At 44.8% G+C, this 19162-nt stretch overlaps 1 protein-coding gene across 1 annotated transcript in view; it reads right to left on the bottom strand.

The window, feature by feature from the left end:
• Positions 1–477: 477 nt before the first annotated feature.
• Positions 478–19162, bottom strand: part of LOC119405483 (alpha-N-acetylglucosaminidase) — a 37842-nt gene continuing 19157 nt past the window's right edge. The window contains exons 7-23 of the mRNA XM_049419420.1: positions 18938–19099; positions 17192–17254; positions 16520–16583; positions 15724–15794; positions 15089–15163; positions 14098–14182; positions 12960–13109; positions 12268–12410; positions 11570–11642; positions 10444–10536; positions 9229–9320; positions 8280–8384; positions 6654–6774; positions 3720–3782; positions 3576–3619; positions 2770–2927; positions 478–1032 (exon numbers count right to left, since the gene is read on the bottom strand). Coding sequence (XP_049275377.1) covers positions 965–1032; positions 2770–2927; positions 3576–3619; positions 3720–3782; positions 6654–6774; positions 8280–8384; positions 9229–9320; positions 10444–10536; positions 11570–11642; positions 12268–12410; positions 12960–13109; positions 14098–14182; positions 15089–15163; positions 15724–15794; positions 16520–16583; positions 17192–17254; positions 18938–19099 — 1630 coding nt within the window. The 3' untranslated portion in view covers positions 478–964. The remainder of the gene's footprint in view (positions 1033–2769; positions 2928–3575; positions 3620–3719; positions 3783–6653; positions 6775–8279; positions 8385–9228; positions 9321–10443; positions 10537–11569; positions 11643–12267; positions 12411–12959; positions 13110–14097; positions 14183–15088; positions 15164–15723; positions 15795–16519; positions 16584–17191; positions 17255–18937; positions 19100–19162) is intronic.

The following is a 19162-nucleotide window of genomic DNA, read 5'->3' as shown; positions in this document are numbered from 1 at the left end:
GCGGGCGACAAGCCGATGAGAGTGGTAATGTGGTATTGCATTCTACTTGATGGTAGCACAGGCTGAAGATAGGGACTGTGTTCAGCGCTGCGTTGTGTCGAGTGTGCCATTTCTGTTGCCTTCGTCTTTAGCCGATGCTACCATCAGGTAGGACGAAAAGCCGACGAAGATAAAATGCTGCTTTAAATATGCTGGATGTACAGGGTCGTCCACATCTATAGGCTGAACACATCATTAGTATTCAAGACCTCATAGAAGCTGATGTTCAATACATACCGTATTTAGTCGAATCTAGGCCGGCCCCGATTCTAAACCGACATCCGAAATTTGCAAGGCGAGAAAAAAAAGCTTAATCATTGTACTCGAATCTAAACCGACACCCCCCCCCCCCCCGCCCACTTTCGCACATCGTTTTTTCGAAAAAAAAAATCGGCTTATATTCGAGTAAATACAGTAATTCAGAAAATTATTATTGCGTTTATCGACACCATGATTAGACGTCATAAAACGACCATTTCCCTCGTGAAGTAGAATAGGCGCTCTAGCTTTTCCGGCTTGAATAATAATGACACGTTGACCTTAGAAGTGCTCGACCCTGTACAAGTATGGTGGCGTTTAAACGTCGGTGTATGTATTCAATGGTATAAAGCGATAAAGAAATTTTGGCAAAGTAGCATGGCTGGTATGCTGTAAAGGTTTTAGCCAATAATGTGGAAGTAGTACCTCAGCAAGTGACACGAGCACTCGGATGGCAATGAGACATGACACAACTACAGGGGACTGCGCATGCGCACTCCTATTTTCGAGCCCGTGTACGAATAGCAACCGTCCAGGCGTAGGCCTCGGTCAGCTGACTTGTATCTAAGCGGTCACAAAGGTGGTTTGACCTATACGGGGTCCAAGTATTTTTCTTGCAATTGGCCTTCCCGTGAGACCGAACGACGATTTTCTTTTGTTGCTCTTCTCAATGATTTCGAAACAGCAGGAGATTGTATTTCCTCTGCAGCTCTTCACTGATGGCGATGGAGTCACCTGTGACGACACAAACCAAACATCGCTTCAGTTAACAATGCAAAAGCTCACATAGGTTAATAATACGTTCCGTAGGCATGTAAATAACTCCAATCGATCGTGATTTCACGCGAACGAACGTATCACACATCAATACTTCTTATTTGCAAAAACAGCGCAAACAACGAAGTCGAGTAGAGGAGCTGAGGACAGCTGCGTCGTTTGCATGCAAATATCCAACATCAACATGCCAAACGTTTTGTTCTTTTGAAACAGCGTTAACACACTGTATACACGGCGATGTATCGCGTGCAGATGATAACAGGTTGGTAAAGTACATAAAAGTTCTGGAATGTTTCTTTCTTTGTTTTTCATTGCTGTATTGAAGACACACTACTCACAAACTTCAGAATCACTTCCGGTAAGTCCTTAGACGTTTTCGATCATAGGAACAAACGGAGACGAGTAGGCGTCGTGTCAGGGCCTTGAAAAAACTGGTTCTTTATAGTACGTTACGCACATGTACCCTCTCCGGAATTGTTAAACTCGTATCCTTGTGATCAGCCTAATTTTCGCAATCAGCAGAAATCACAGTCAGCAACGACCATGATAGGCTGCTTGTTCGTATATAACTTTTGAGCATACTCTCCGATTTTAAAAGCACGACACGAAGAACAGAAATAATAAGGCAGCTTAACACGAAAAATACATTCTGTAACTGCTCTTCGTGTGGTGCTTCTAAATCGGAGCCTAGACTCAAAATCAACGGGTACTAATTGACTCCATACATTGCCTTGCCCCTTTGAGAATGCCTTGCGTGTTTTTGTTGTTGTTGTTTTTTTGTTTGTTGTTTTGCAATAAAAGTGCGTGGCTTAGGATATAGGATAAGACTCATTCTGTTTATAATGAGTATACAGTCCAAAGCGTGTTTCGAGGTTACCTGTCCGCTGTTTTCTTTTTGTTTCTTTAATGCCTGAACACGTATGGGAGGTAGGCTACATTATAGCCGGCTGTTTCAATGGATGGCCAGAATGTCTCGACGGTCCATTAATGAAAACATCCTTGAACAAGGAGTATTGCAGGAGCCGACGTCTCGACTCGACAAGTGGACTCGTCTTCGCCAGGCCAGTTGTTTTCAAAGCAGTTGCTTTCAAGGCAGTTGATTCCAAGGCAGTTAATTTCAAGACATCTGCTTCTAAGACCATTGCTTTCGAAACAGTTGCTTCCAGTGCAGCCAAGGCAGATGCTTCCAAGGCAGTTGCTTATAATGCAGTTGCTTTCAAAGCAGTTGTCTTCAAGACAGTTGCTTCCAAAGCAGTTGCTTTCATTGTCAATTGCTTTCATTGGCAGTTGCTTGCAAGGAATTCAAGGCAGTTGCTTCCAAGGCACTTTATTTTAAGGCAGTTGCTTCCAAGGAATTCAAAGCAGTTGCTTCTAAGACCGTTGCTTTCGAATTAGTTTATGTTAGGATAGTTGTGTTCAAGGCAGTTGTTTTCAAGGGCAGTTGCCTTCAAGACAGCTGCTTCCACGGCAGTTGCTCCCTTGAGGAAGATAAGTACACTTATCGAAACGTTGGCTCCAGCGACACTGCCTATTCAAGAATGTTTTCATCTCTTCAGGTGTCCATCTTCCCCTGAACTTCCAGCTTGTTTCGACTGCCTATTGCCGCATATATATACACATGCGCATGACACCAGCCGACAATGCGCTAAGTATACAAAAGTGTTAAACATGTAAGGCTTAGTGCAAATGTCCTACCTTGCGGCCACGTGGGGTACGCGCCTCGGCTCAACGTGAAAGGCTCTTCGACAAGCTTAAAGACTTGCTCTTCGAACAGCGTCTGGTTGAAAGGAACGTGCTGATCGAGACTATACCACAGAGATTTCAGGAACAGCTCCCAGCGGGGCAGGTAGTAGCTGAAAAAATAAAATCGCACCCCCTTGTGAAAAAAAAACGGCACTATAAACTGAAGCAAAACTGCTAGCCGACCTAGTTGGAACGAATTCATCTTTTAGCCACTTTGCGCGAAACAAACAAGGAAGAAGAAAGGAGCACACACAGACTATAAAGTAACGCATTAACCGATAGAACACTTGTATAGCTTAACCAATTACAAGCAAATTCGTAATTGCTGTCGCTAGGAGGCACCTCCTGACGTTAACTGTGTCTAGTAGCGAAATAGTTGCACTTCGCGTGCACAACAAAAACTATGTTTTTGTTGAACTAATCCAAATAATAATTACTATTATTACGTATGTAAGCATATAAAACACCACCTATAACGCAGTGAAACAGACACGCGTACGAAGCGATTTATTGACTTTCGGCCGCCCGCGGGTCCGGCCTTCATCAGAATGATGAAGGCCGGACCCGCGGCCGAAACGTAATATCGCTTCGTACGCGTGTCTGTTTCATGCGTATACCCGAACCCAGAATAACCTTTTCTCGTATATATATATATATATATATATATATATATATATATATATATATATATATATATATATATTGGTATTGGCAAAGCCCTATTCAGACCAATGTCAATGCTCACGAACACCGCTCACCTTCGCACGAGCCCTGACCACTGCTTGGCCGCGTAGTCACGGATCTGAAAAGTTCACGGTGATGCTTCACGTTAAATCATTCGCGCTGTGTAAAAAAAAAAGAGAGACATACATAGAAATACCGAATGAACAAATAAGTCTTACCTCGCCTTTCGGACCCCAAAGCGTGATTTGGTTACGTGCGTTGTACTCGTATAAGTCTGATTCCTGCAGTAGAGGAAAAAAATTCAAAGATTGTCAGTAGTTGGCATCGTAGAAGAGAAATCAGTCTGCATAACTGTTTGTCTCAACTGTGTTATTGAAAGTGAGCCCCCCTCCCCCTTGCCAAATTTAAAAATAATGCACGGGTCGCAGAGACCGTCAAACGCAGGAGTTTCATGTTATAATATGAAACTCTATGTCGTGAAAGCCAAAGATTTCAAAGCCAGTGACACGCCTTACACTCTAAGAACGGTGACTCTATTTTTATACATGAGAGTCATATGTGTAGCACTCCCTTTAGAGAGGCACGTTGACCCTCTTTAGGGGAGTCGTGGAACGCGCGACCTTCCATAAGAGAGTCAATTCACGACTCTCCTGAAGAGCGTCAACTTGCCTCTTAAAAGGAGTGCTACAGATGTGACTCTTTAATGTATAAAAAAATCGCAGCATATCCACGGAGTGAATGATGATGAGTGGGCGAAGCTGCGGAGGTTCATCGGTAAACCGTGAATCTTCCGTGAATTCTGCCCCATCACCGACGTGAGATCGGGCGCGTTATACTAAAGGTTCGATGAGTTATGACGACTTGCAGCTCACTTTAATTTTACATGTACGCTGTGAATTTTCATTGTTTAGAAAACCATTGCTTTAGAAAACACCTTGCGTCTTTCGTTAAGCAGCTGGCGTCTTTTTCGTTTTGCTTTAGAAACATCTGGCGTTCTTTCGTTTTGTTTTTACAAAACATCTGGCGTCTTTCGTTGGTTTATTTCATCAATCAACGGCGTTTTGAACAAAATTTTTATTGTTTAATCACGCACAGGAGAAATCTCACCAGGCACTACCTTGGAGGTAAACAATGGCTGCTAATGGGAATGAGAGACAGAAGAAGTCGGCTTTTAGCTAACACTTACACTTCTACAGAGACAGAAGAATTCGGCTTTTAGTTAACGCGCACGCTGCGAATTTTTTATTGTTCAACAACGCACAGGAGAAATCTCCCACCGGCACCACCTTGGAGGTCAAAGGGTAAGACTTGTTACTCACTACTACGAGCACGACGAGGGACGAACGGGTGCCGCCTTAAGGAGCTTCGCCCCTAAAATAGAGTCAAAGGACACCTTTTTTTCTTAGAGTGTATAAAAAATCACAGCATATCCACGGAGTGAATGATGATGAGTGGGCGAAGCTGCGGAGGTTCATCGGTAAACCGTGAATCTTCCGTGAATTCTGCCCAGTACATCATCACCGACGTGAGATCCGGCGCGTTTATGCTAAAGGTTCGATGAGTTATGACGACTTGCAGCTCACTTTAATTTTACATGTACGCTGTGAATTTTCATTGTTTAGAAAACCATTGCTTTAGAAAACATGTGGCGTCTTTCGTTAAGCAGCTGGCGTCTTTTCGCTTTGCTTTAGAAACATCTGGCGTTCTTTCGTTTTGCTTTTACAAAACATCTGGCGTCTTTCGTAGGTTTATTTCATCAATCAACGGCGTTTTGAACAAAATTTTTATTGTTTAATCACGCACAGGAGAAATCTCACCAGGCACTACCTTGGAGGTAAACAATGGCTGCTAATGGGAATGAGAGACAGAAGAAGTCGGCTTTTAGCTAACACTTACACTTGTACTTCTACTAACGTTTCCTACTGGAACATGCCAATGGCTGCTAATGTGGAATGAGAGACAGAAGAATTCGGCTTTTAGTTAACGCTGCGAATTTTTTATTGTTCAACAACGCACAGGAAAAATCTCCCACCGGCACCACCTTGGAGGTCAAAGCGTAAGACTTGTTACGCACTACTACTACGACTCCGAGGGACGAACGGGTGCCGCCTTAAGGAGCTTCGCCCCTAAAAAGACACACCGCCCCTTATGCATTCGCCTGAGAGGACTCGAAGGCGAAAGCCATCGCCTTCTTTTACTCCTTTTTCATCTGAGTCGATGGTGTTGATCCTCCACCCCCCTCCCGCCACTCCCATGAAAGCTTTCTGCTCCTAACATGGTTTTGCACTGCCTCTGGGATCAGCCCACCTTTGACTAAGCGATGATGTTGGGTGATGATGTCATCATGACGTCACAAATTTTGACCATCTGTGACGTTATTGTGGCGTTGATGACGTCATGTAATTTTAGGTACGCCGTCGGCACTCGAGTATCACGTGATTTTTGACTGAGCTTTATTACTTAGTTCTTTTCTTTCTTCATCGTTCGTGTTGAAGCCACCGCCGACAAGGTCTCGGGATGTATCGTCAGGCCTCGACAAATCTCGAAAATTTCTTGACTCGTGAGATATGAATGACGATGAATAAATGAATGTTTCTTCCAGCAAAATACAGGAAATGGGCCTCGAGCGAAATGCTACAATGGTAGTTTGAGGAGTACATGAGGCCCAATAGAACAAAACAAAAACGAAAAAAAAGAAGGCAGAGCAGCAGAAACATGCGCGAATTCAAAGGCGAAACACACACACGAACTGCAAAGCGACGAAATCGAAAAGAGCGAACATTTGTTCTAGTGATAACAGTGAAAACGAGAAAACAATGAACGGCCATTCAACGGCATGCAAGGATTACTGGCCGAAAACTGATGTGAAGCTCTCAGGGCAATGCTCGTCTGGACAAACAAAAGAATATAAGGATTTCGCCTTACTAAGCAGTCGTACACGTTGCACCGAATGCGCGCACGAGCATAGCTCGTGAAAATTCCGCAAGATGCAACGTGACGCTAGAGCAAGCATTCGCACACAGCGGTGAACATGAACTGGCTTTGCAGACTCACTGCGTTTTGCATGCGGCAACAATGAGTCGACACGATATAACTGATCCGCCCGGTACAAAGAAACTTCCCGAAAATACACGCAACACGAAAAGATATACCTCTTCAGTCGTCCCCCAGTTTCGTGCATCCCGTAGCCACGTTCCGAGCAGAAAATGTGGGTCGGATGCCAACAAGGTGTCGAGGTCAATAAACATCTCTGTCATCATCGCAGCTAGCCTCCTGAAAAAGTGAGTGATTCCAGTTAGCATTACAAGGAGTTCTCACGCACTCATGCATACATGCATGTTACGAAGCAAAATCGTAACATGTAACCGTGTCTGTTTGCTGAGCTATAGTTAGTTCATTACTCGTGGACAAAATGTGTCGCGCTAAAAAGACGTGGGCGAAGTTGAAGCCCGTGTATGTCGGTTCGTGTCCTCACTTCGTCTCCGTCTTTTTAGCGCCACACCTTTTGTCCTCACACAAGATGTAAATGCCGCACATACCGGGTAATCGTGCGGAATGCACGAATAGCGGGATCAAGGAGTCGGACTCACAAGACCCCCACTTTTTTTTACTCAGTCTTCTATGAAGACCGTCTGCATAGGACGTGATGCTAGGATGTCTTTCATTGCTTGCTGTGAGATGTATGTATGTATGTATGTATGTATGTATGTATGTATGTATGTATGTATGTATGTATGTATGTATGTATGTATGTATGTATGTATGTATGTATGTATGTATGTATGTATGTATGTATGTATGTATGTATGTATGTATGTATGTATGTATGTATGTATGTATGTATGTATGTATGTATGTATGTTTTACAGACACTTCGGGGCTCTCTAACGGTCGGCCTAACTGCTGCGTCACAGCAGAAAACGCATTCGAGTTTCGCTGCATCGACAGGGTACAACACAAATGATTGTACGATTCACGGCATAAACACTCCAAAAATTAGTAGCAAGCACGCATGTCTCACAAGTATGCCGGCTCGGCATTTGCATCGAACACACTGAAAAAAAAATTAAGGACAGTTTGTAAATTCCAAAGTGCGTTCGGCGAAAGCCTGTGGCCATTCGACTCACTATGCCATGGTATCGGGTGAATCCACATTCTAACGCCGCCGCCGCGTTGCGCAACAGTTGCGCAACGCGCGTTGGAAGGAGCAACGTGCCACTGTTGCTATGCCTCACTGGTGCCATCACGTGACTGCTGAGAGAGAGAGAGCGTGAGGGGGAGAGGCCACGGCTGGCACCATGTCAGGGCACGGTCAGACGGACGTACACCGCGAGCATGAGACATTAAAGGCTTTCGCCTTAAAACTCGCAGTGTCCCTTGTGCCTACTTATGCTATCGACTAAGATGGCTAGAAGGGGAAAGCCATCTTCTTTTTCTACTTCTCAGTCGATCTATTGATCCTCCCTCGCCCCACTGCGAAAGCTTTCTGCACCCAACGTAGTTTTGCTCTGCCTCCAGGAAAGAAGGCATGGCTAGCTTTCTGCACTTCACCTGGCTTTGCGTTGCCTCCGTGATCGGCCCACCTTTGACCGAGCGACGATGTATGCGATGACGTCACACATTTTGTCGATATGTGACGTCATTATGACGTTATATGGTGGCGTCATCACTTGATGATGTTTTTTTCATCACCCATGTTGACGCCGCCGACGGTCAATTTTCGCTTTTGATTAGACATCTAAGGCTTTCGCCCTAAAATACCGAGTCGTCACACTTACCCGAAGTTCTCCTTCATTTTCTTCCAGAAGCAGTGCCTAATACGAACGTAAGCGTCGTAAATGAGCAGCTGTAGAGACTGGCGGGTGACGTCGACGAGATCGTACCTGCAACGCATGGAACATACACAGTGAATTATATGGGACACTCGCACGAGACTCGTCGAAACTCTTCTACAAGCGGAAGCAGTTTGGACCGCGTACTAGAAGGGAATTTAATTAGGTTCACGATACCGATAGTTACGATAGTCGAACTAGTCCGGCCAGCAGCTTTACTTAAAGCAAAATGTTTAGCCGCCAGGCAATATCCACAGCGTAATAAGATGTTTAGAGTTCCTAGCTTTTTTCCCATCGCTTCCTAGATCCATTCTTAATTCCTAGATGTAGGGGCGTAGCCAGAACTTTTTTCCGGAGCGGGGTGGGGTGGGGGTGGGGGGGGGGTGTTAACCACCCTTTATGTATGTTCGTGCATGTTATGTATGTATGCGTGTATGCACATGGAAAATTCAAAAACTTGGAGAGGGGGGCGGGGTAAGACCTCCAACACCCTGCGACCCCCACCCCCCGGCTACGCCAATGCCTAGGACCATTCCTAGATCCATTCCCCTTGTTTCGTTCTTAGCTTTTTATGTGGGTAATGACGGACGTCGTGAACGTGAAGCAGGGGGAAGGAAGAGGGTGGTTGTATTAATATTATAACGTATAAGTTCTGCAGTGTATTACGTGCCAAAACACTACTGTAATTTGTCGCTGCAACTTCATTTTATACATTGAACAAAGTAACTATAATTGTAATAAGGCACCTTCTTCTGCCACTTGTTCAAGTGCGGTCTCAACTGATGCGGGTGCAGCTATACGAATGGCTACGGGATACGAGGATGCAATAGACGGCTTATTTTTTGTTTCACTTGTAATTGGTTACAGTTATTTAACAGGCAAGCATTGCTCTTACTTAAAGGTTCCTTGTTCAGCAAGTTCGGGATCCTTGGCCGCGTTCACGAGATCCCACCAGGCCGTATAAACGTGGTCAGGGTCGTACCAAGTCTGCGAGAAATAGCGAAATGTTGAATATATGGTACACACGATGCTCCACCACGAAAGGACAGCACCATCATAACTAATTTGAATGCACTCCACATATCCGATACAAATTGTCAAGTGCGCCACATCTATAACTCTGCAGCATACCCCTAAAACTGTGAATGTTGGTGAAGTTGTACACAAACGTTGAGGAGGAACGTAGCCTCCTCGATCCTTGGAGCTGTGAGTGCGGACTTAAATTTTTGTTTTCTTAATGGAAGCTTCCAGCAGTTATGGTGTGAGCAATTACATTTTGCTCATTGGTTTCTTAGGTAACTGCCATGATGTCAGATGAATCAAGACCAACGGTCTGCTACTCTGCCCCCCCCCCCCTTTTATATTATATTAAGGTGCGGAAGGGACACATACATGCTGCAGCTGAACGTTGCGAAGTGTATAAGTACATATATCGTCAACCGAGGAAATTCTGTGTACGCAAGTTGTTCCGGGTGCACCGCTTTAGAGCGTACAAAGACGAGCGTCTTCACATCATTGCAGCGAAATGGACTATCTATCTGCAGCTGCATATCACGCTAAATTTCAGCGGCAAACTTGATGACACAGCATGTTCGGCGGTCCAAAATGCCGTGCATGTCTTACACCACGCAAAACCGTTACGGGTGATGATGATCGCAATGACGAAGAAGGTGCTGCAATGCGTTTTCCATTACATAAGCCACATATATATGCAAAGAAGAAAGCGTTCTGGAAAACATTTCACCGATGTTGCGTGTATGACACATAACCAACACAACTTCGTACGAAGATCATTGTGTTATGGAGAAAAACAGTGGCAGCTGCAATTTTTCTGGCACCGTACAATTTACGACACTGCACGAGTTTCCAAAGTAAGAGACTATGCTAAGAACATTACGGCACATACAGCAGCGCACATCGGGTGAAAGGACGAACATGAAAACAAGAGGAAACAAATGCCGTAATGATAAACCAACTAGCCCACAAGTACATTTAAGCATGCTAAGACTTCTTAAGAAATCGTCCAGTCATATATCGCGCACAAATGCGCGTCGAATACTGCGTTACACGTCCTTCTAAGATCAAAAGTCAAGCGAGACAGCAGGCTCACCTTATTCGTGAGGTGGAGCGACGGTCGCACCACCAGCGCGTACTGTCCGTGGTCCTTCACAAGAGTGGACGGATCCAAGTCGTAGACGCTCTCCTGAAATTAGGCCCCACAGCAGTCGTACACATAATCATTGACGAACGTTACCTAGAGTAAAGTTCACTTGAACAACTCAACTTAATGCTGTGTAGGTAATGCCTTAAAGGGGCCCTGCAACACTTTTCCAAGTAAACATCGAATGGCTTCACTAAATGAGTTTATTGCCTCCCGAATCGACTGCCGCACAACATTTTAGGATCCGTCAAATACGAGCGGAGTTACAGGGGTTTGTCGCCCGCTTTAGGCGCTTTCTCTCACTTTTAGCACCAGCGAGCGCGCTGAAAGCTATATAAAAGGAAGAAGGGGGGAGGGGGGGGACAAGGAGGCAAGAAGCTACATCGGTTCGTGAGCGCGCTTCATGATCTTGAGCACTTTCTCTCCTTTTTTTTTTCTTCGAACGCCTTCAGTGTCAGCTTACGTTCAGTGTGAACGCGAGCGCGGGAGCGGGCACGTGGCGGCATCTCGCGGAGGCCGCGGTAACTATGCAGCTCACGACGCTCAAAACAGCCAGTGTCCGTGGACTTTGTATTCATGGCGCGGTCATTTGGTTTCGTGGCATCATTCATCGAGAGAAGAGCGAGCGACTTAACGCTGAATTTGAGAATTAATTGTAAATTCCAGGCCGCGTGCTGCGCTATGATGTTTGGCTCACGTGTTCTCAGGAGCCTCGGCTACCGATCGGCAGTTCCTGACCACGCTGAAAGTGTTACGGGGCCCCATTAACTCGCCACAACACGTTATGAAGGTCGCGTGTTCAGTGCGCCTGGTACGTGCTTCTCGAGGAATTCTTGTGCGCAAATTTACATATTCACATACATACATACATACATACATACATACATACATACATACATACATACATACATACATACATACATACATACATACATACATACATACATACATACATACATACATACATACATACTGTGTGCACATAATATGAAAAATGCACCTGTACATAAATGGCCAGCAAACGCAAAAAATAACAAAATATATACAACACCTAGCCGGGCCGACAGTATCTCACCGCAAGATGCCTCCATGCAGAAGTAGCGTTGGAGTTCTCCTTGCCATATCTTCGCAATGCGTAGTTATCTATCCTGCAAAACACGGGTGGCGCTGTTTTGTTCAACCTCGCTTGCCCATCTGTATCCGTCGTGCACTCCTCTACACGGAACAGCTCACTTATTACGTGACGTGCCCTTTACGTAACTGAAGCATAGTATCACGCAGGTAAAAATATTACTTCTTGCGGCATGAACTGGGTGTTCGTGCAAATTCTTCAATACGCCAACTTATACCAAAATGACCTATGTCAACTTCTAAACGTCAATATCAAGCAATGACGTATACATTTTTGTAGCCTCGCTTCTTTTATTCTACCCTTGAAATGAAGCTGGCTAAATGACGAATTGGTTGGCTTGGATTCTTAACAACGGCCCAGAGCGGCTCAACAGCGACAGAAAAGAGGATGGCACAAACACATATAGCAGGCACGTAGGCAGGGGGGGGGGGGGGCAGGGATGCTCCCCCCCCCCCCGAAATTCGTCCAGCCTTATATATTCCCGGGCAACTTTTTTCTTTTTGCCATGGAAAGACTCTTTCGAACAATTTGCCCCCCCCCCCCCGGAAAAAAAATCCTGGCTACGTGTCTGACATATAGCGCTACCTTTCAAACCAACACGCATGTATCGCGGTATGTAGTTGATAATACACAGCTCTCACCATTCGCTGACGTTGACTGGAGACGACCTCCAGGCATTTTCGTTCATGAACTCAAACATCACATCGTTCTGATTGATGCCCTCGGGCGTCAACCCGGTCCCGACCATAGTGGAGTCATTTGCCTTCCGGGCATTAAACGGCCCCTGAAACGAACATTTTCTTCGTAATCATCATACAGCATAAGCTCGGCACAACTTTATACAAAGCCCACTTCAGCGGCAGTCTTGTAAACATAATGTCTCCATTTTCTTTCTTGATGGCTTTAGGCACTAATTGCATGAATAGTAAGGGTTTTTTAACGGTGTACCAAAGTAAAAGTCAAAGTCAAGTCAAAGTAATGTACCATAGCCAAAGAACTGTCGGGATGGCCTCCTCGCACAGTGTAAGCGGCGACATGAAGGTGCAACGTGTGCGGTAGAGAGAAAGAGAGAAAAACATGGAATGGGATGTGGAAGGAAGCATAAATGAAAGGCGGGACCCAGACCAGGCCCGAGCCTGGTTGGCTGCCCTACATGGGGAAGGGACAAGGGTGGCCAACGGTTGATAATGCCAAAGAAATGGAGACCAGTGTTTAGAGCGTTAGTACACGCGAATTATGCAATGACCATACGATGTGCTTCAGCTGTCTTTTAACGACAGCTACTGCTGATGTGTTTCCGCTGTATTTTGATGACGCGTAATCTACGACTTACCTCGTTCACGGAATTCAGCGACCCGTACATTCCCAGAACGCCTCCGTAGTTGAGCAACATGTTCCAGATGAAAGGCTGGCCGTAGAACATGGACAGCTTCTCGTACACGGGCTGTCTCTCGGAACTCAGGTCGAGGATTAACATCCTTCCCTGCGAACGTACAACGCCCACAATCGGCAACAAATAAAAAAATACAAATAGTTATAACAGCCCGAGAATTGAATCATTAAAATTTGGCATCAATATGAGCATTATTTGACCTGTACTAATACTTTGAATTGATAGGGATTTTTCGCTCCTGGACAACGCCGACGACACCGGATTTTCTGCGGCACGGGCTCATTACCGGAATCGTCTTAATACCTCCTCGGATGATTAATTAGGCGGTGTGATGAAATTGGGAAACTTGCAGGCATATGGTATCAAGTGAACGACTCGCTAATTTAGTAGTGACCGTATCGCACAAGTTGACAAAGTAAGTAGCGTAACGTGAATTATAACTTATGTAAGAAATAACTGGCATGAAATAATTGCAGGGTGCGAACATGCACGGAAAAACTTAATTATGCATCAATAGACAGTCAAGCAGTAAAACAAGTGCCAAGTCGCCCGATTCACCGTCGATCTGAAAACGCTCCGCTCGCACACAGGCCCAACGAATTTCACGTCCCGATACTTTCTTTTTTCTACTATCTTGCCAGTAGCTGTCGTTAAAAGCCCGATCACTTCATTAAGGTCGTCGGTGCGCAGCCAACCAAAACAATACACAGCCCCTCTTTTGTCGCACCAAGCGTGGCAAGCAACTAAGTTAACGTTGCATAGCGGAAACTGTACACAATGGTGGGCGGAGGCACTTGCCTCTCATAAGCGTGACATATGTAGCAATCACCTATATACAGCCTTATATAAAATTAGGTTTATAAAGGGCTTGTATATATGAAACTCATCCATGTATGGCACATATCCATATATGGCCATGTTTCCCCAATTCCTGACACAGCCATATATGGCATTTGTGTAAGGGCTTATAATGAGCAGCGTCTACTCGGAAGGCTGAATTTATTCAGCGGAGAAGTCATTCCTGCGCATAACGCCGAATCTCGAACGAGGCCGAACGGTAAGCGCATCAGTGGATTACCTTAGGGACGCTCGTCAGCAGAGCCTTCGCCCTCTGTGGCGTCCAATAGGAAGGGTCGTTGATGAACAACCACCCTTGCATGACCCTATGGAAACGGGACGAAGAAAAGTGAAACGTTGAGTGAAGCCTATTTTTTCAAGATTATGCGATGTTCGGCAGTTGACATGATTAAGACTACAGCACAAATAAGACAAAGAAGAGTGGGCACGTACACAGCGCTTACTTCCAAATGAAATTTTATTACAACGGGACAAATTTTGTATACTCTTTCTAGTGCTTGCTTTATGTACGCCGAAGCCTTAATTTTGTTGAACCAACTAGCCTCATCTACAACCCTGTTAATTTGGGGAGTTGTAGGCTACATTCGATGGCGCCAGCTACTTCTTTCATGAAAAAAATCTGAATAAAGAACACAAAAACAAAACATGGCATAAACACGCGATTTAGTAAAATTTGTGAGGTTTTACGTGCCAAAACCACGATATGATTATGAGGCACGGCGTAGTACAGGACTCCGAATTGATTTCGACCATCTGGGGTACTCTAACGTGCACCTAACTTCAAGTACATGGGCCTCTAGCACTAAGTGTGAAAGTCATCTCGGGTAAATCGAACACTCATTTTCAAAATGAAGCATTCTTATCAGTTGACACTCGATGGCCAGAGCTGGTCCTTGTGGTATGAAAATTTATCACCATCATCAAGGTCATCAGCGTCATCATCATTCATCACTAGCAAATGTAGCTGATGGCAGCCCAACAATAGGAGTGGGTCATATTGCTAGCCACATGTTCAGTCGACAGCGGATTTGGTTGGCTAAGTAGCGAGTTTTAGCGTACCACTTTATTGTTGTACAGCTACCGCTGTTATATGATACATGTAAGCCGCACCACGCATGCGCACGTCGCATGTTCGCTACCACACACACCACTGTTGCGGGCGTAACGTTGTGACGGCTGCCGTAATGTATTCTCAGTGCAGAAGGACTCACCAAACAGCTTCAGGGTCCGCCTCCGTCAGTGCTGCAAACACGGCTTTGCCAGAATCTTGAACGAAGGATATGTTCCTGGAGGTCAAACAATCAGTGCTGGCAATTAACGAATTTCTTATAGACAACAGGCTGACGATGTGAGCTGCACGAGTGCCAGCCATTCGTAAAAAAAGAAGGGTGAACGATAACAGAAAGCATTCGACATAATAAAATGGAAACAGAGTGTTTTCAATGGGAACACATGTTCCGAAGAAACGTTCCTATTAGTTTTTACGCAAGCCGTAACGACATCAGAGGGCAGGTAACCAGAAACTAAACGAAAGTAGTACCGTCACATTCTCCTCATCTTACTTGCCTCATTGCACGTACAATGCGTCCCTAAGATATTTCTATTCACTTATTTTTAAAGCAGCGCTACCACCAAACTAAGCTTCTACCTCTGACCAGCCCTTTGTGGGCAGCAAGTGATCAAATTCAGCTGCTCACTAACCGTGAGCCCATCACTACAGCTGCTATCTTCGAATAGTTACGCTATCAATGTCGTCGGTAGGCGGCTTGGTAGCAATTAAGACCAGGAATCGTAAAAGTCTACATTCGTTAACGATGACACATAGTAACAAATGACGATTCCTCACCCAGAAGGAGGGTTTATCTCATTGAAGAGGTCAGTGTTGTAGTAGTGGTCTGTGCCAAACTCTGCGATGTACTGACAGAAACAAAAACAAAAAACATGTAACAAGAATACTTGTGATACCGCATGAAGCCCTTATGAGTGGCGCTTCTGTGTTTACTAATGAACTTTCAGGTGTGATCACCTTAAGTCACTGACTGTTGACCAAATTGAGCGGTGCATATAGTGACCAACCAGCCATGACAGGCTGAAGGGTATGATCACCAACCTGTCACGGCAGCATCACTTCCTCGTGACTGTGGAAGAGCTTATTACAATTCAAATTTTGCTGAGCGCTTAACGTTCCGTATTAGCTGAAAACATTTCCGTGAGAACACTGTCGAGAAATTTAGAATTGTGCAGTCTAAGAATCAGAAGACGCACTGTAAATTAAGTCGATACTGCAAAAAAAAGGTGTCGCATAAGGTTTCTGTACACAGTGAACATTATAGTACAGGTTGCAAACTGCGAAGTTAATGATACCCGATTCCACCATGTCACGAACAAAGTCACTGCATTGAAAGTATATGAGCTCGTGTGGATATAATCCAAAGGAATGTTGTTGCCACGAAATCTACCTCATCGCGAAAACACATGACAGAATAAAATCCAATATCTATTCGCGTTGGGCCGAGCCGATAAGTAGATATAACAAGCATGCATTTTCTGCGCAAAATGCTACAAGAGCGAATTTTCTGGGTATTCGGATACTAAGAGATTTTAACGCTGCGGGTATAGCATATAGTTGGTGCTCAACTCACCTGTTGCAGGAACAGCTTGCCAATGGTCACAAAAAGGGTCTCGTTTGGAAACACGAATGTCGGGCTGAGAAGGAAAGAAAGTGGCACACGTTGGCAGTACAGACCACGTAAGATAAAATGGATTGCGTATCATGAGAACTGACCTAAAGCAGTTCAATTCACGTCCGAGTTTGTGCACAGGTTGTCATTACCCTAGCAAAAAAAACATTCATTTCAATAGGAAACCATTCAATGAAGCAGAACTTAATTTACTTAATGTCTAAGTCATTTGAAATCGGCCTTGCGTGACGCTGACGTCAGAACACCTTCCTGAGTTTAAACCACACTCCTTGGAATTGTGCATGTGTAGTTATTCAACTGATAATTACTATCAATTACAAAAAGGTATCAACGCCGGATTTGTGTCATTAACACAATTTCATGTTGTACTTTCTATTTTCAATGCCACTAGCGGATAGGACATCCCAGATGGGTGACTTGACGATGACCGAAAATCTTTAACAACCTTGGATGAAGCTTCAAAGACCCTAATAAAAAAGATAGCCTGGCTTTCCTAGCCGAATAAAGCCTCGTATCCACAAGGTTGGCGTTTGTTACAAATGCACGCACTCAAACTTTGCAAAACTTACACAACAAAGAGAACTGGTTGCAAAGAACAAAGGCCTTACTTACCAAGCATACCGCTCCTCAAAGTCCTGCCAACATGTTCTCGACATGGTTGTGTTTGGAAACAACCTGCGAAGGGACTTTAGTGAGCCTGCATGGCTTTTGCACATGAAACAGTACGCTAGTTGCTTGCTACAAACCTTTCCGGCATCACGAAGAAGTGAGCTAGGTCACAGTTAGCGTCCCTATAGTAATGCCTTGTGCAAGTTTTGGAGTTGTCAAGGGTGAGTTGGGCTATTTTGTTCAGTGACATGAACTACCACCACTTGTACCACCAGTACCATCAGTTAATTGGCTTACCATTTTTTATGTTACGAGTTATATTTAAAATGTCAGCCGACTGTCATGACTAAAAACAACCGCATACGAAGAACAAAAGGTATCAGTGGGGAATGACTTGAAAAGTATTACTGAATTGTGTATCAAGGTACCCATTACCAGGGGCTACCCCCCCCCTCCCGAAATTTTGTAAAGTAGGTGTTTTTACCAAAAATAAATAATGAAAATAGCTGTTTTTCTCAAATAGTCAAGGTGTTCAGCAAGTGCACCCCCCCCCCCCCCCCCCCCCCAAAAAAAAAAACATTTCCTGGCTACGGGTCCGCCCGTTACTCTGGAGACATTTTTTTCGTCACAGAAGCCATAGAGTAAATGTGAGCAAGAACAGCGTTCTTTTCTTTTTCTTGCTTCGCGAAGGAGAAGGAGCAGTTCTCGAAATAGAGGGCGAGCGATATCAATTGAAACGGGCGGTATCAGTTGAAAATTCTTGTTGCTTAATAAGATACAGATGTACGTTAGGTGTTGCGCCGTCACATAAGCGCTTTGGACCCAGATGATTGCTCTCTCTCTCTGCTCCTGGTCTCCGTAGAAAAGACAGCAAGTACGTCGCTAATGTTCACAACCAATAAGAAAGATCTAGCACGCAATCGTCATCATTCATCGTTCTCAGCCTATGCATACGTCCACTGCATGACGAAGACCTCTCCCAGCGACCTCCAATTTGTCCTGTCTTGCGAGAGCTTATTCCATTTACCCCTAACGAACACCTTAATTTCATCACTCCATCTGATTCGCTCCAGTCCTCGACTGCGTTTCCAATCCCCCGGTTGCCATTATGTTGCTCTAACTGACCACCGGTTCTCTGCCTTACGCATTATGTGACCGGCCCAGGTCCACTTCTTTTGCTTATACCGTATTTACTCGAATGTAACGCGACTATTTTTCCCAGATTGTTTCTACCTAAAGCCGACCCTCGCATTACACAATCGAATACCGAAATTCTATTTTTTCTTCCTATAAAAAAAAGTCACCCCTCGCGTTACTATCGAGTAAATACGGTACATCGACTAGAACTACGCCTGTCTGTTGTCTGACCCGTTCTAGTGTCTTCCCGATCTCTGTATGTTACGCCTACTATTTTCCGCAAAACAAATATTACTAATAACATAACCAAAAAACAGCGCACAACAGAACACAACATAAACGTATGCAGGAGGCACTCAACTAACTTTCATAATGCGTAATTAATCAGCATTGCGCGATCAGACAGTGTCAACAACTGCTACAAGGGCAGTTATAGATTTCCTTAAGAGCACTGGACTGGACTCCAGGCTGTAGTGAAAACACCATGTTACGTGGTTATTGTATATACCAGGTTGTTGTATATCGGTTGTTGCACGCAATTACAATTGCGTGCAACAACCGACCGGGGTAATTGAAAGCACGCGTAATTGGTTTTTGAACTGCAGTGCATACTTTTCTATGGCTCGCGGAACGTGTCCAGCGAACGCTGGCAGCACGGGCGTCATGCCGAACTCCCGCATTCGTTTCAGTATTTGGTGCTGCAGTTGCACCTGTTGAACGTGCCACGATTCCGGAAGTGGACCGCCGAAGCCCCGGAAGTTTCCCATCCTTTGCCTGCAAAAAAAAAAATTGTGTGCGCGTGTGTGTGCGGGGGAGGGCGGGGGGTGAAGGAGGAAG

Source organism: Rhipicephalus sanguineus, chromosome 9 (assembly GCF_013339695.2).
Source record: "Rhipicephalus sanguineus isolate Rsan-2018 chromosome 9, BIME_Rsan_1.4, whole genome shotgun sequence".
Taxonomy (NCBI): Eukaryota; Metazoa; Arthropoda; class Arachnida; order Ixodida; family Ixodidae; genus Rhipicephalus; species Rhipicephalus sanguineus.
This window is presented reverse-complemented; position numbering and strand designations above follow the sequence as displayed.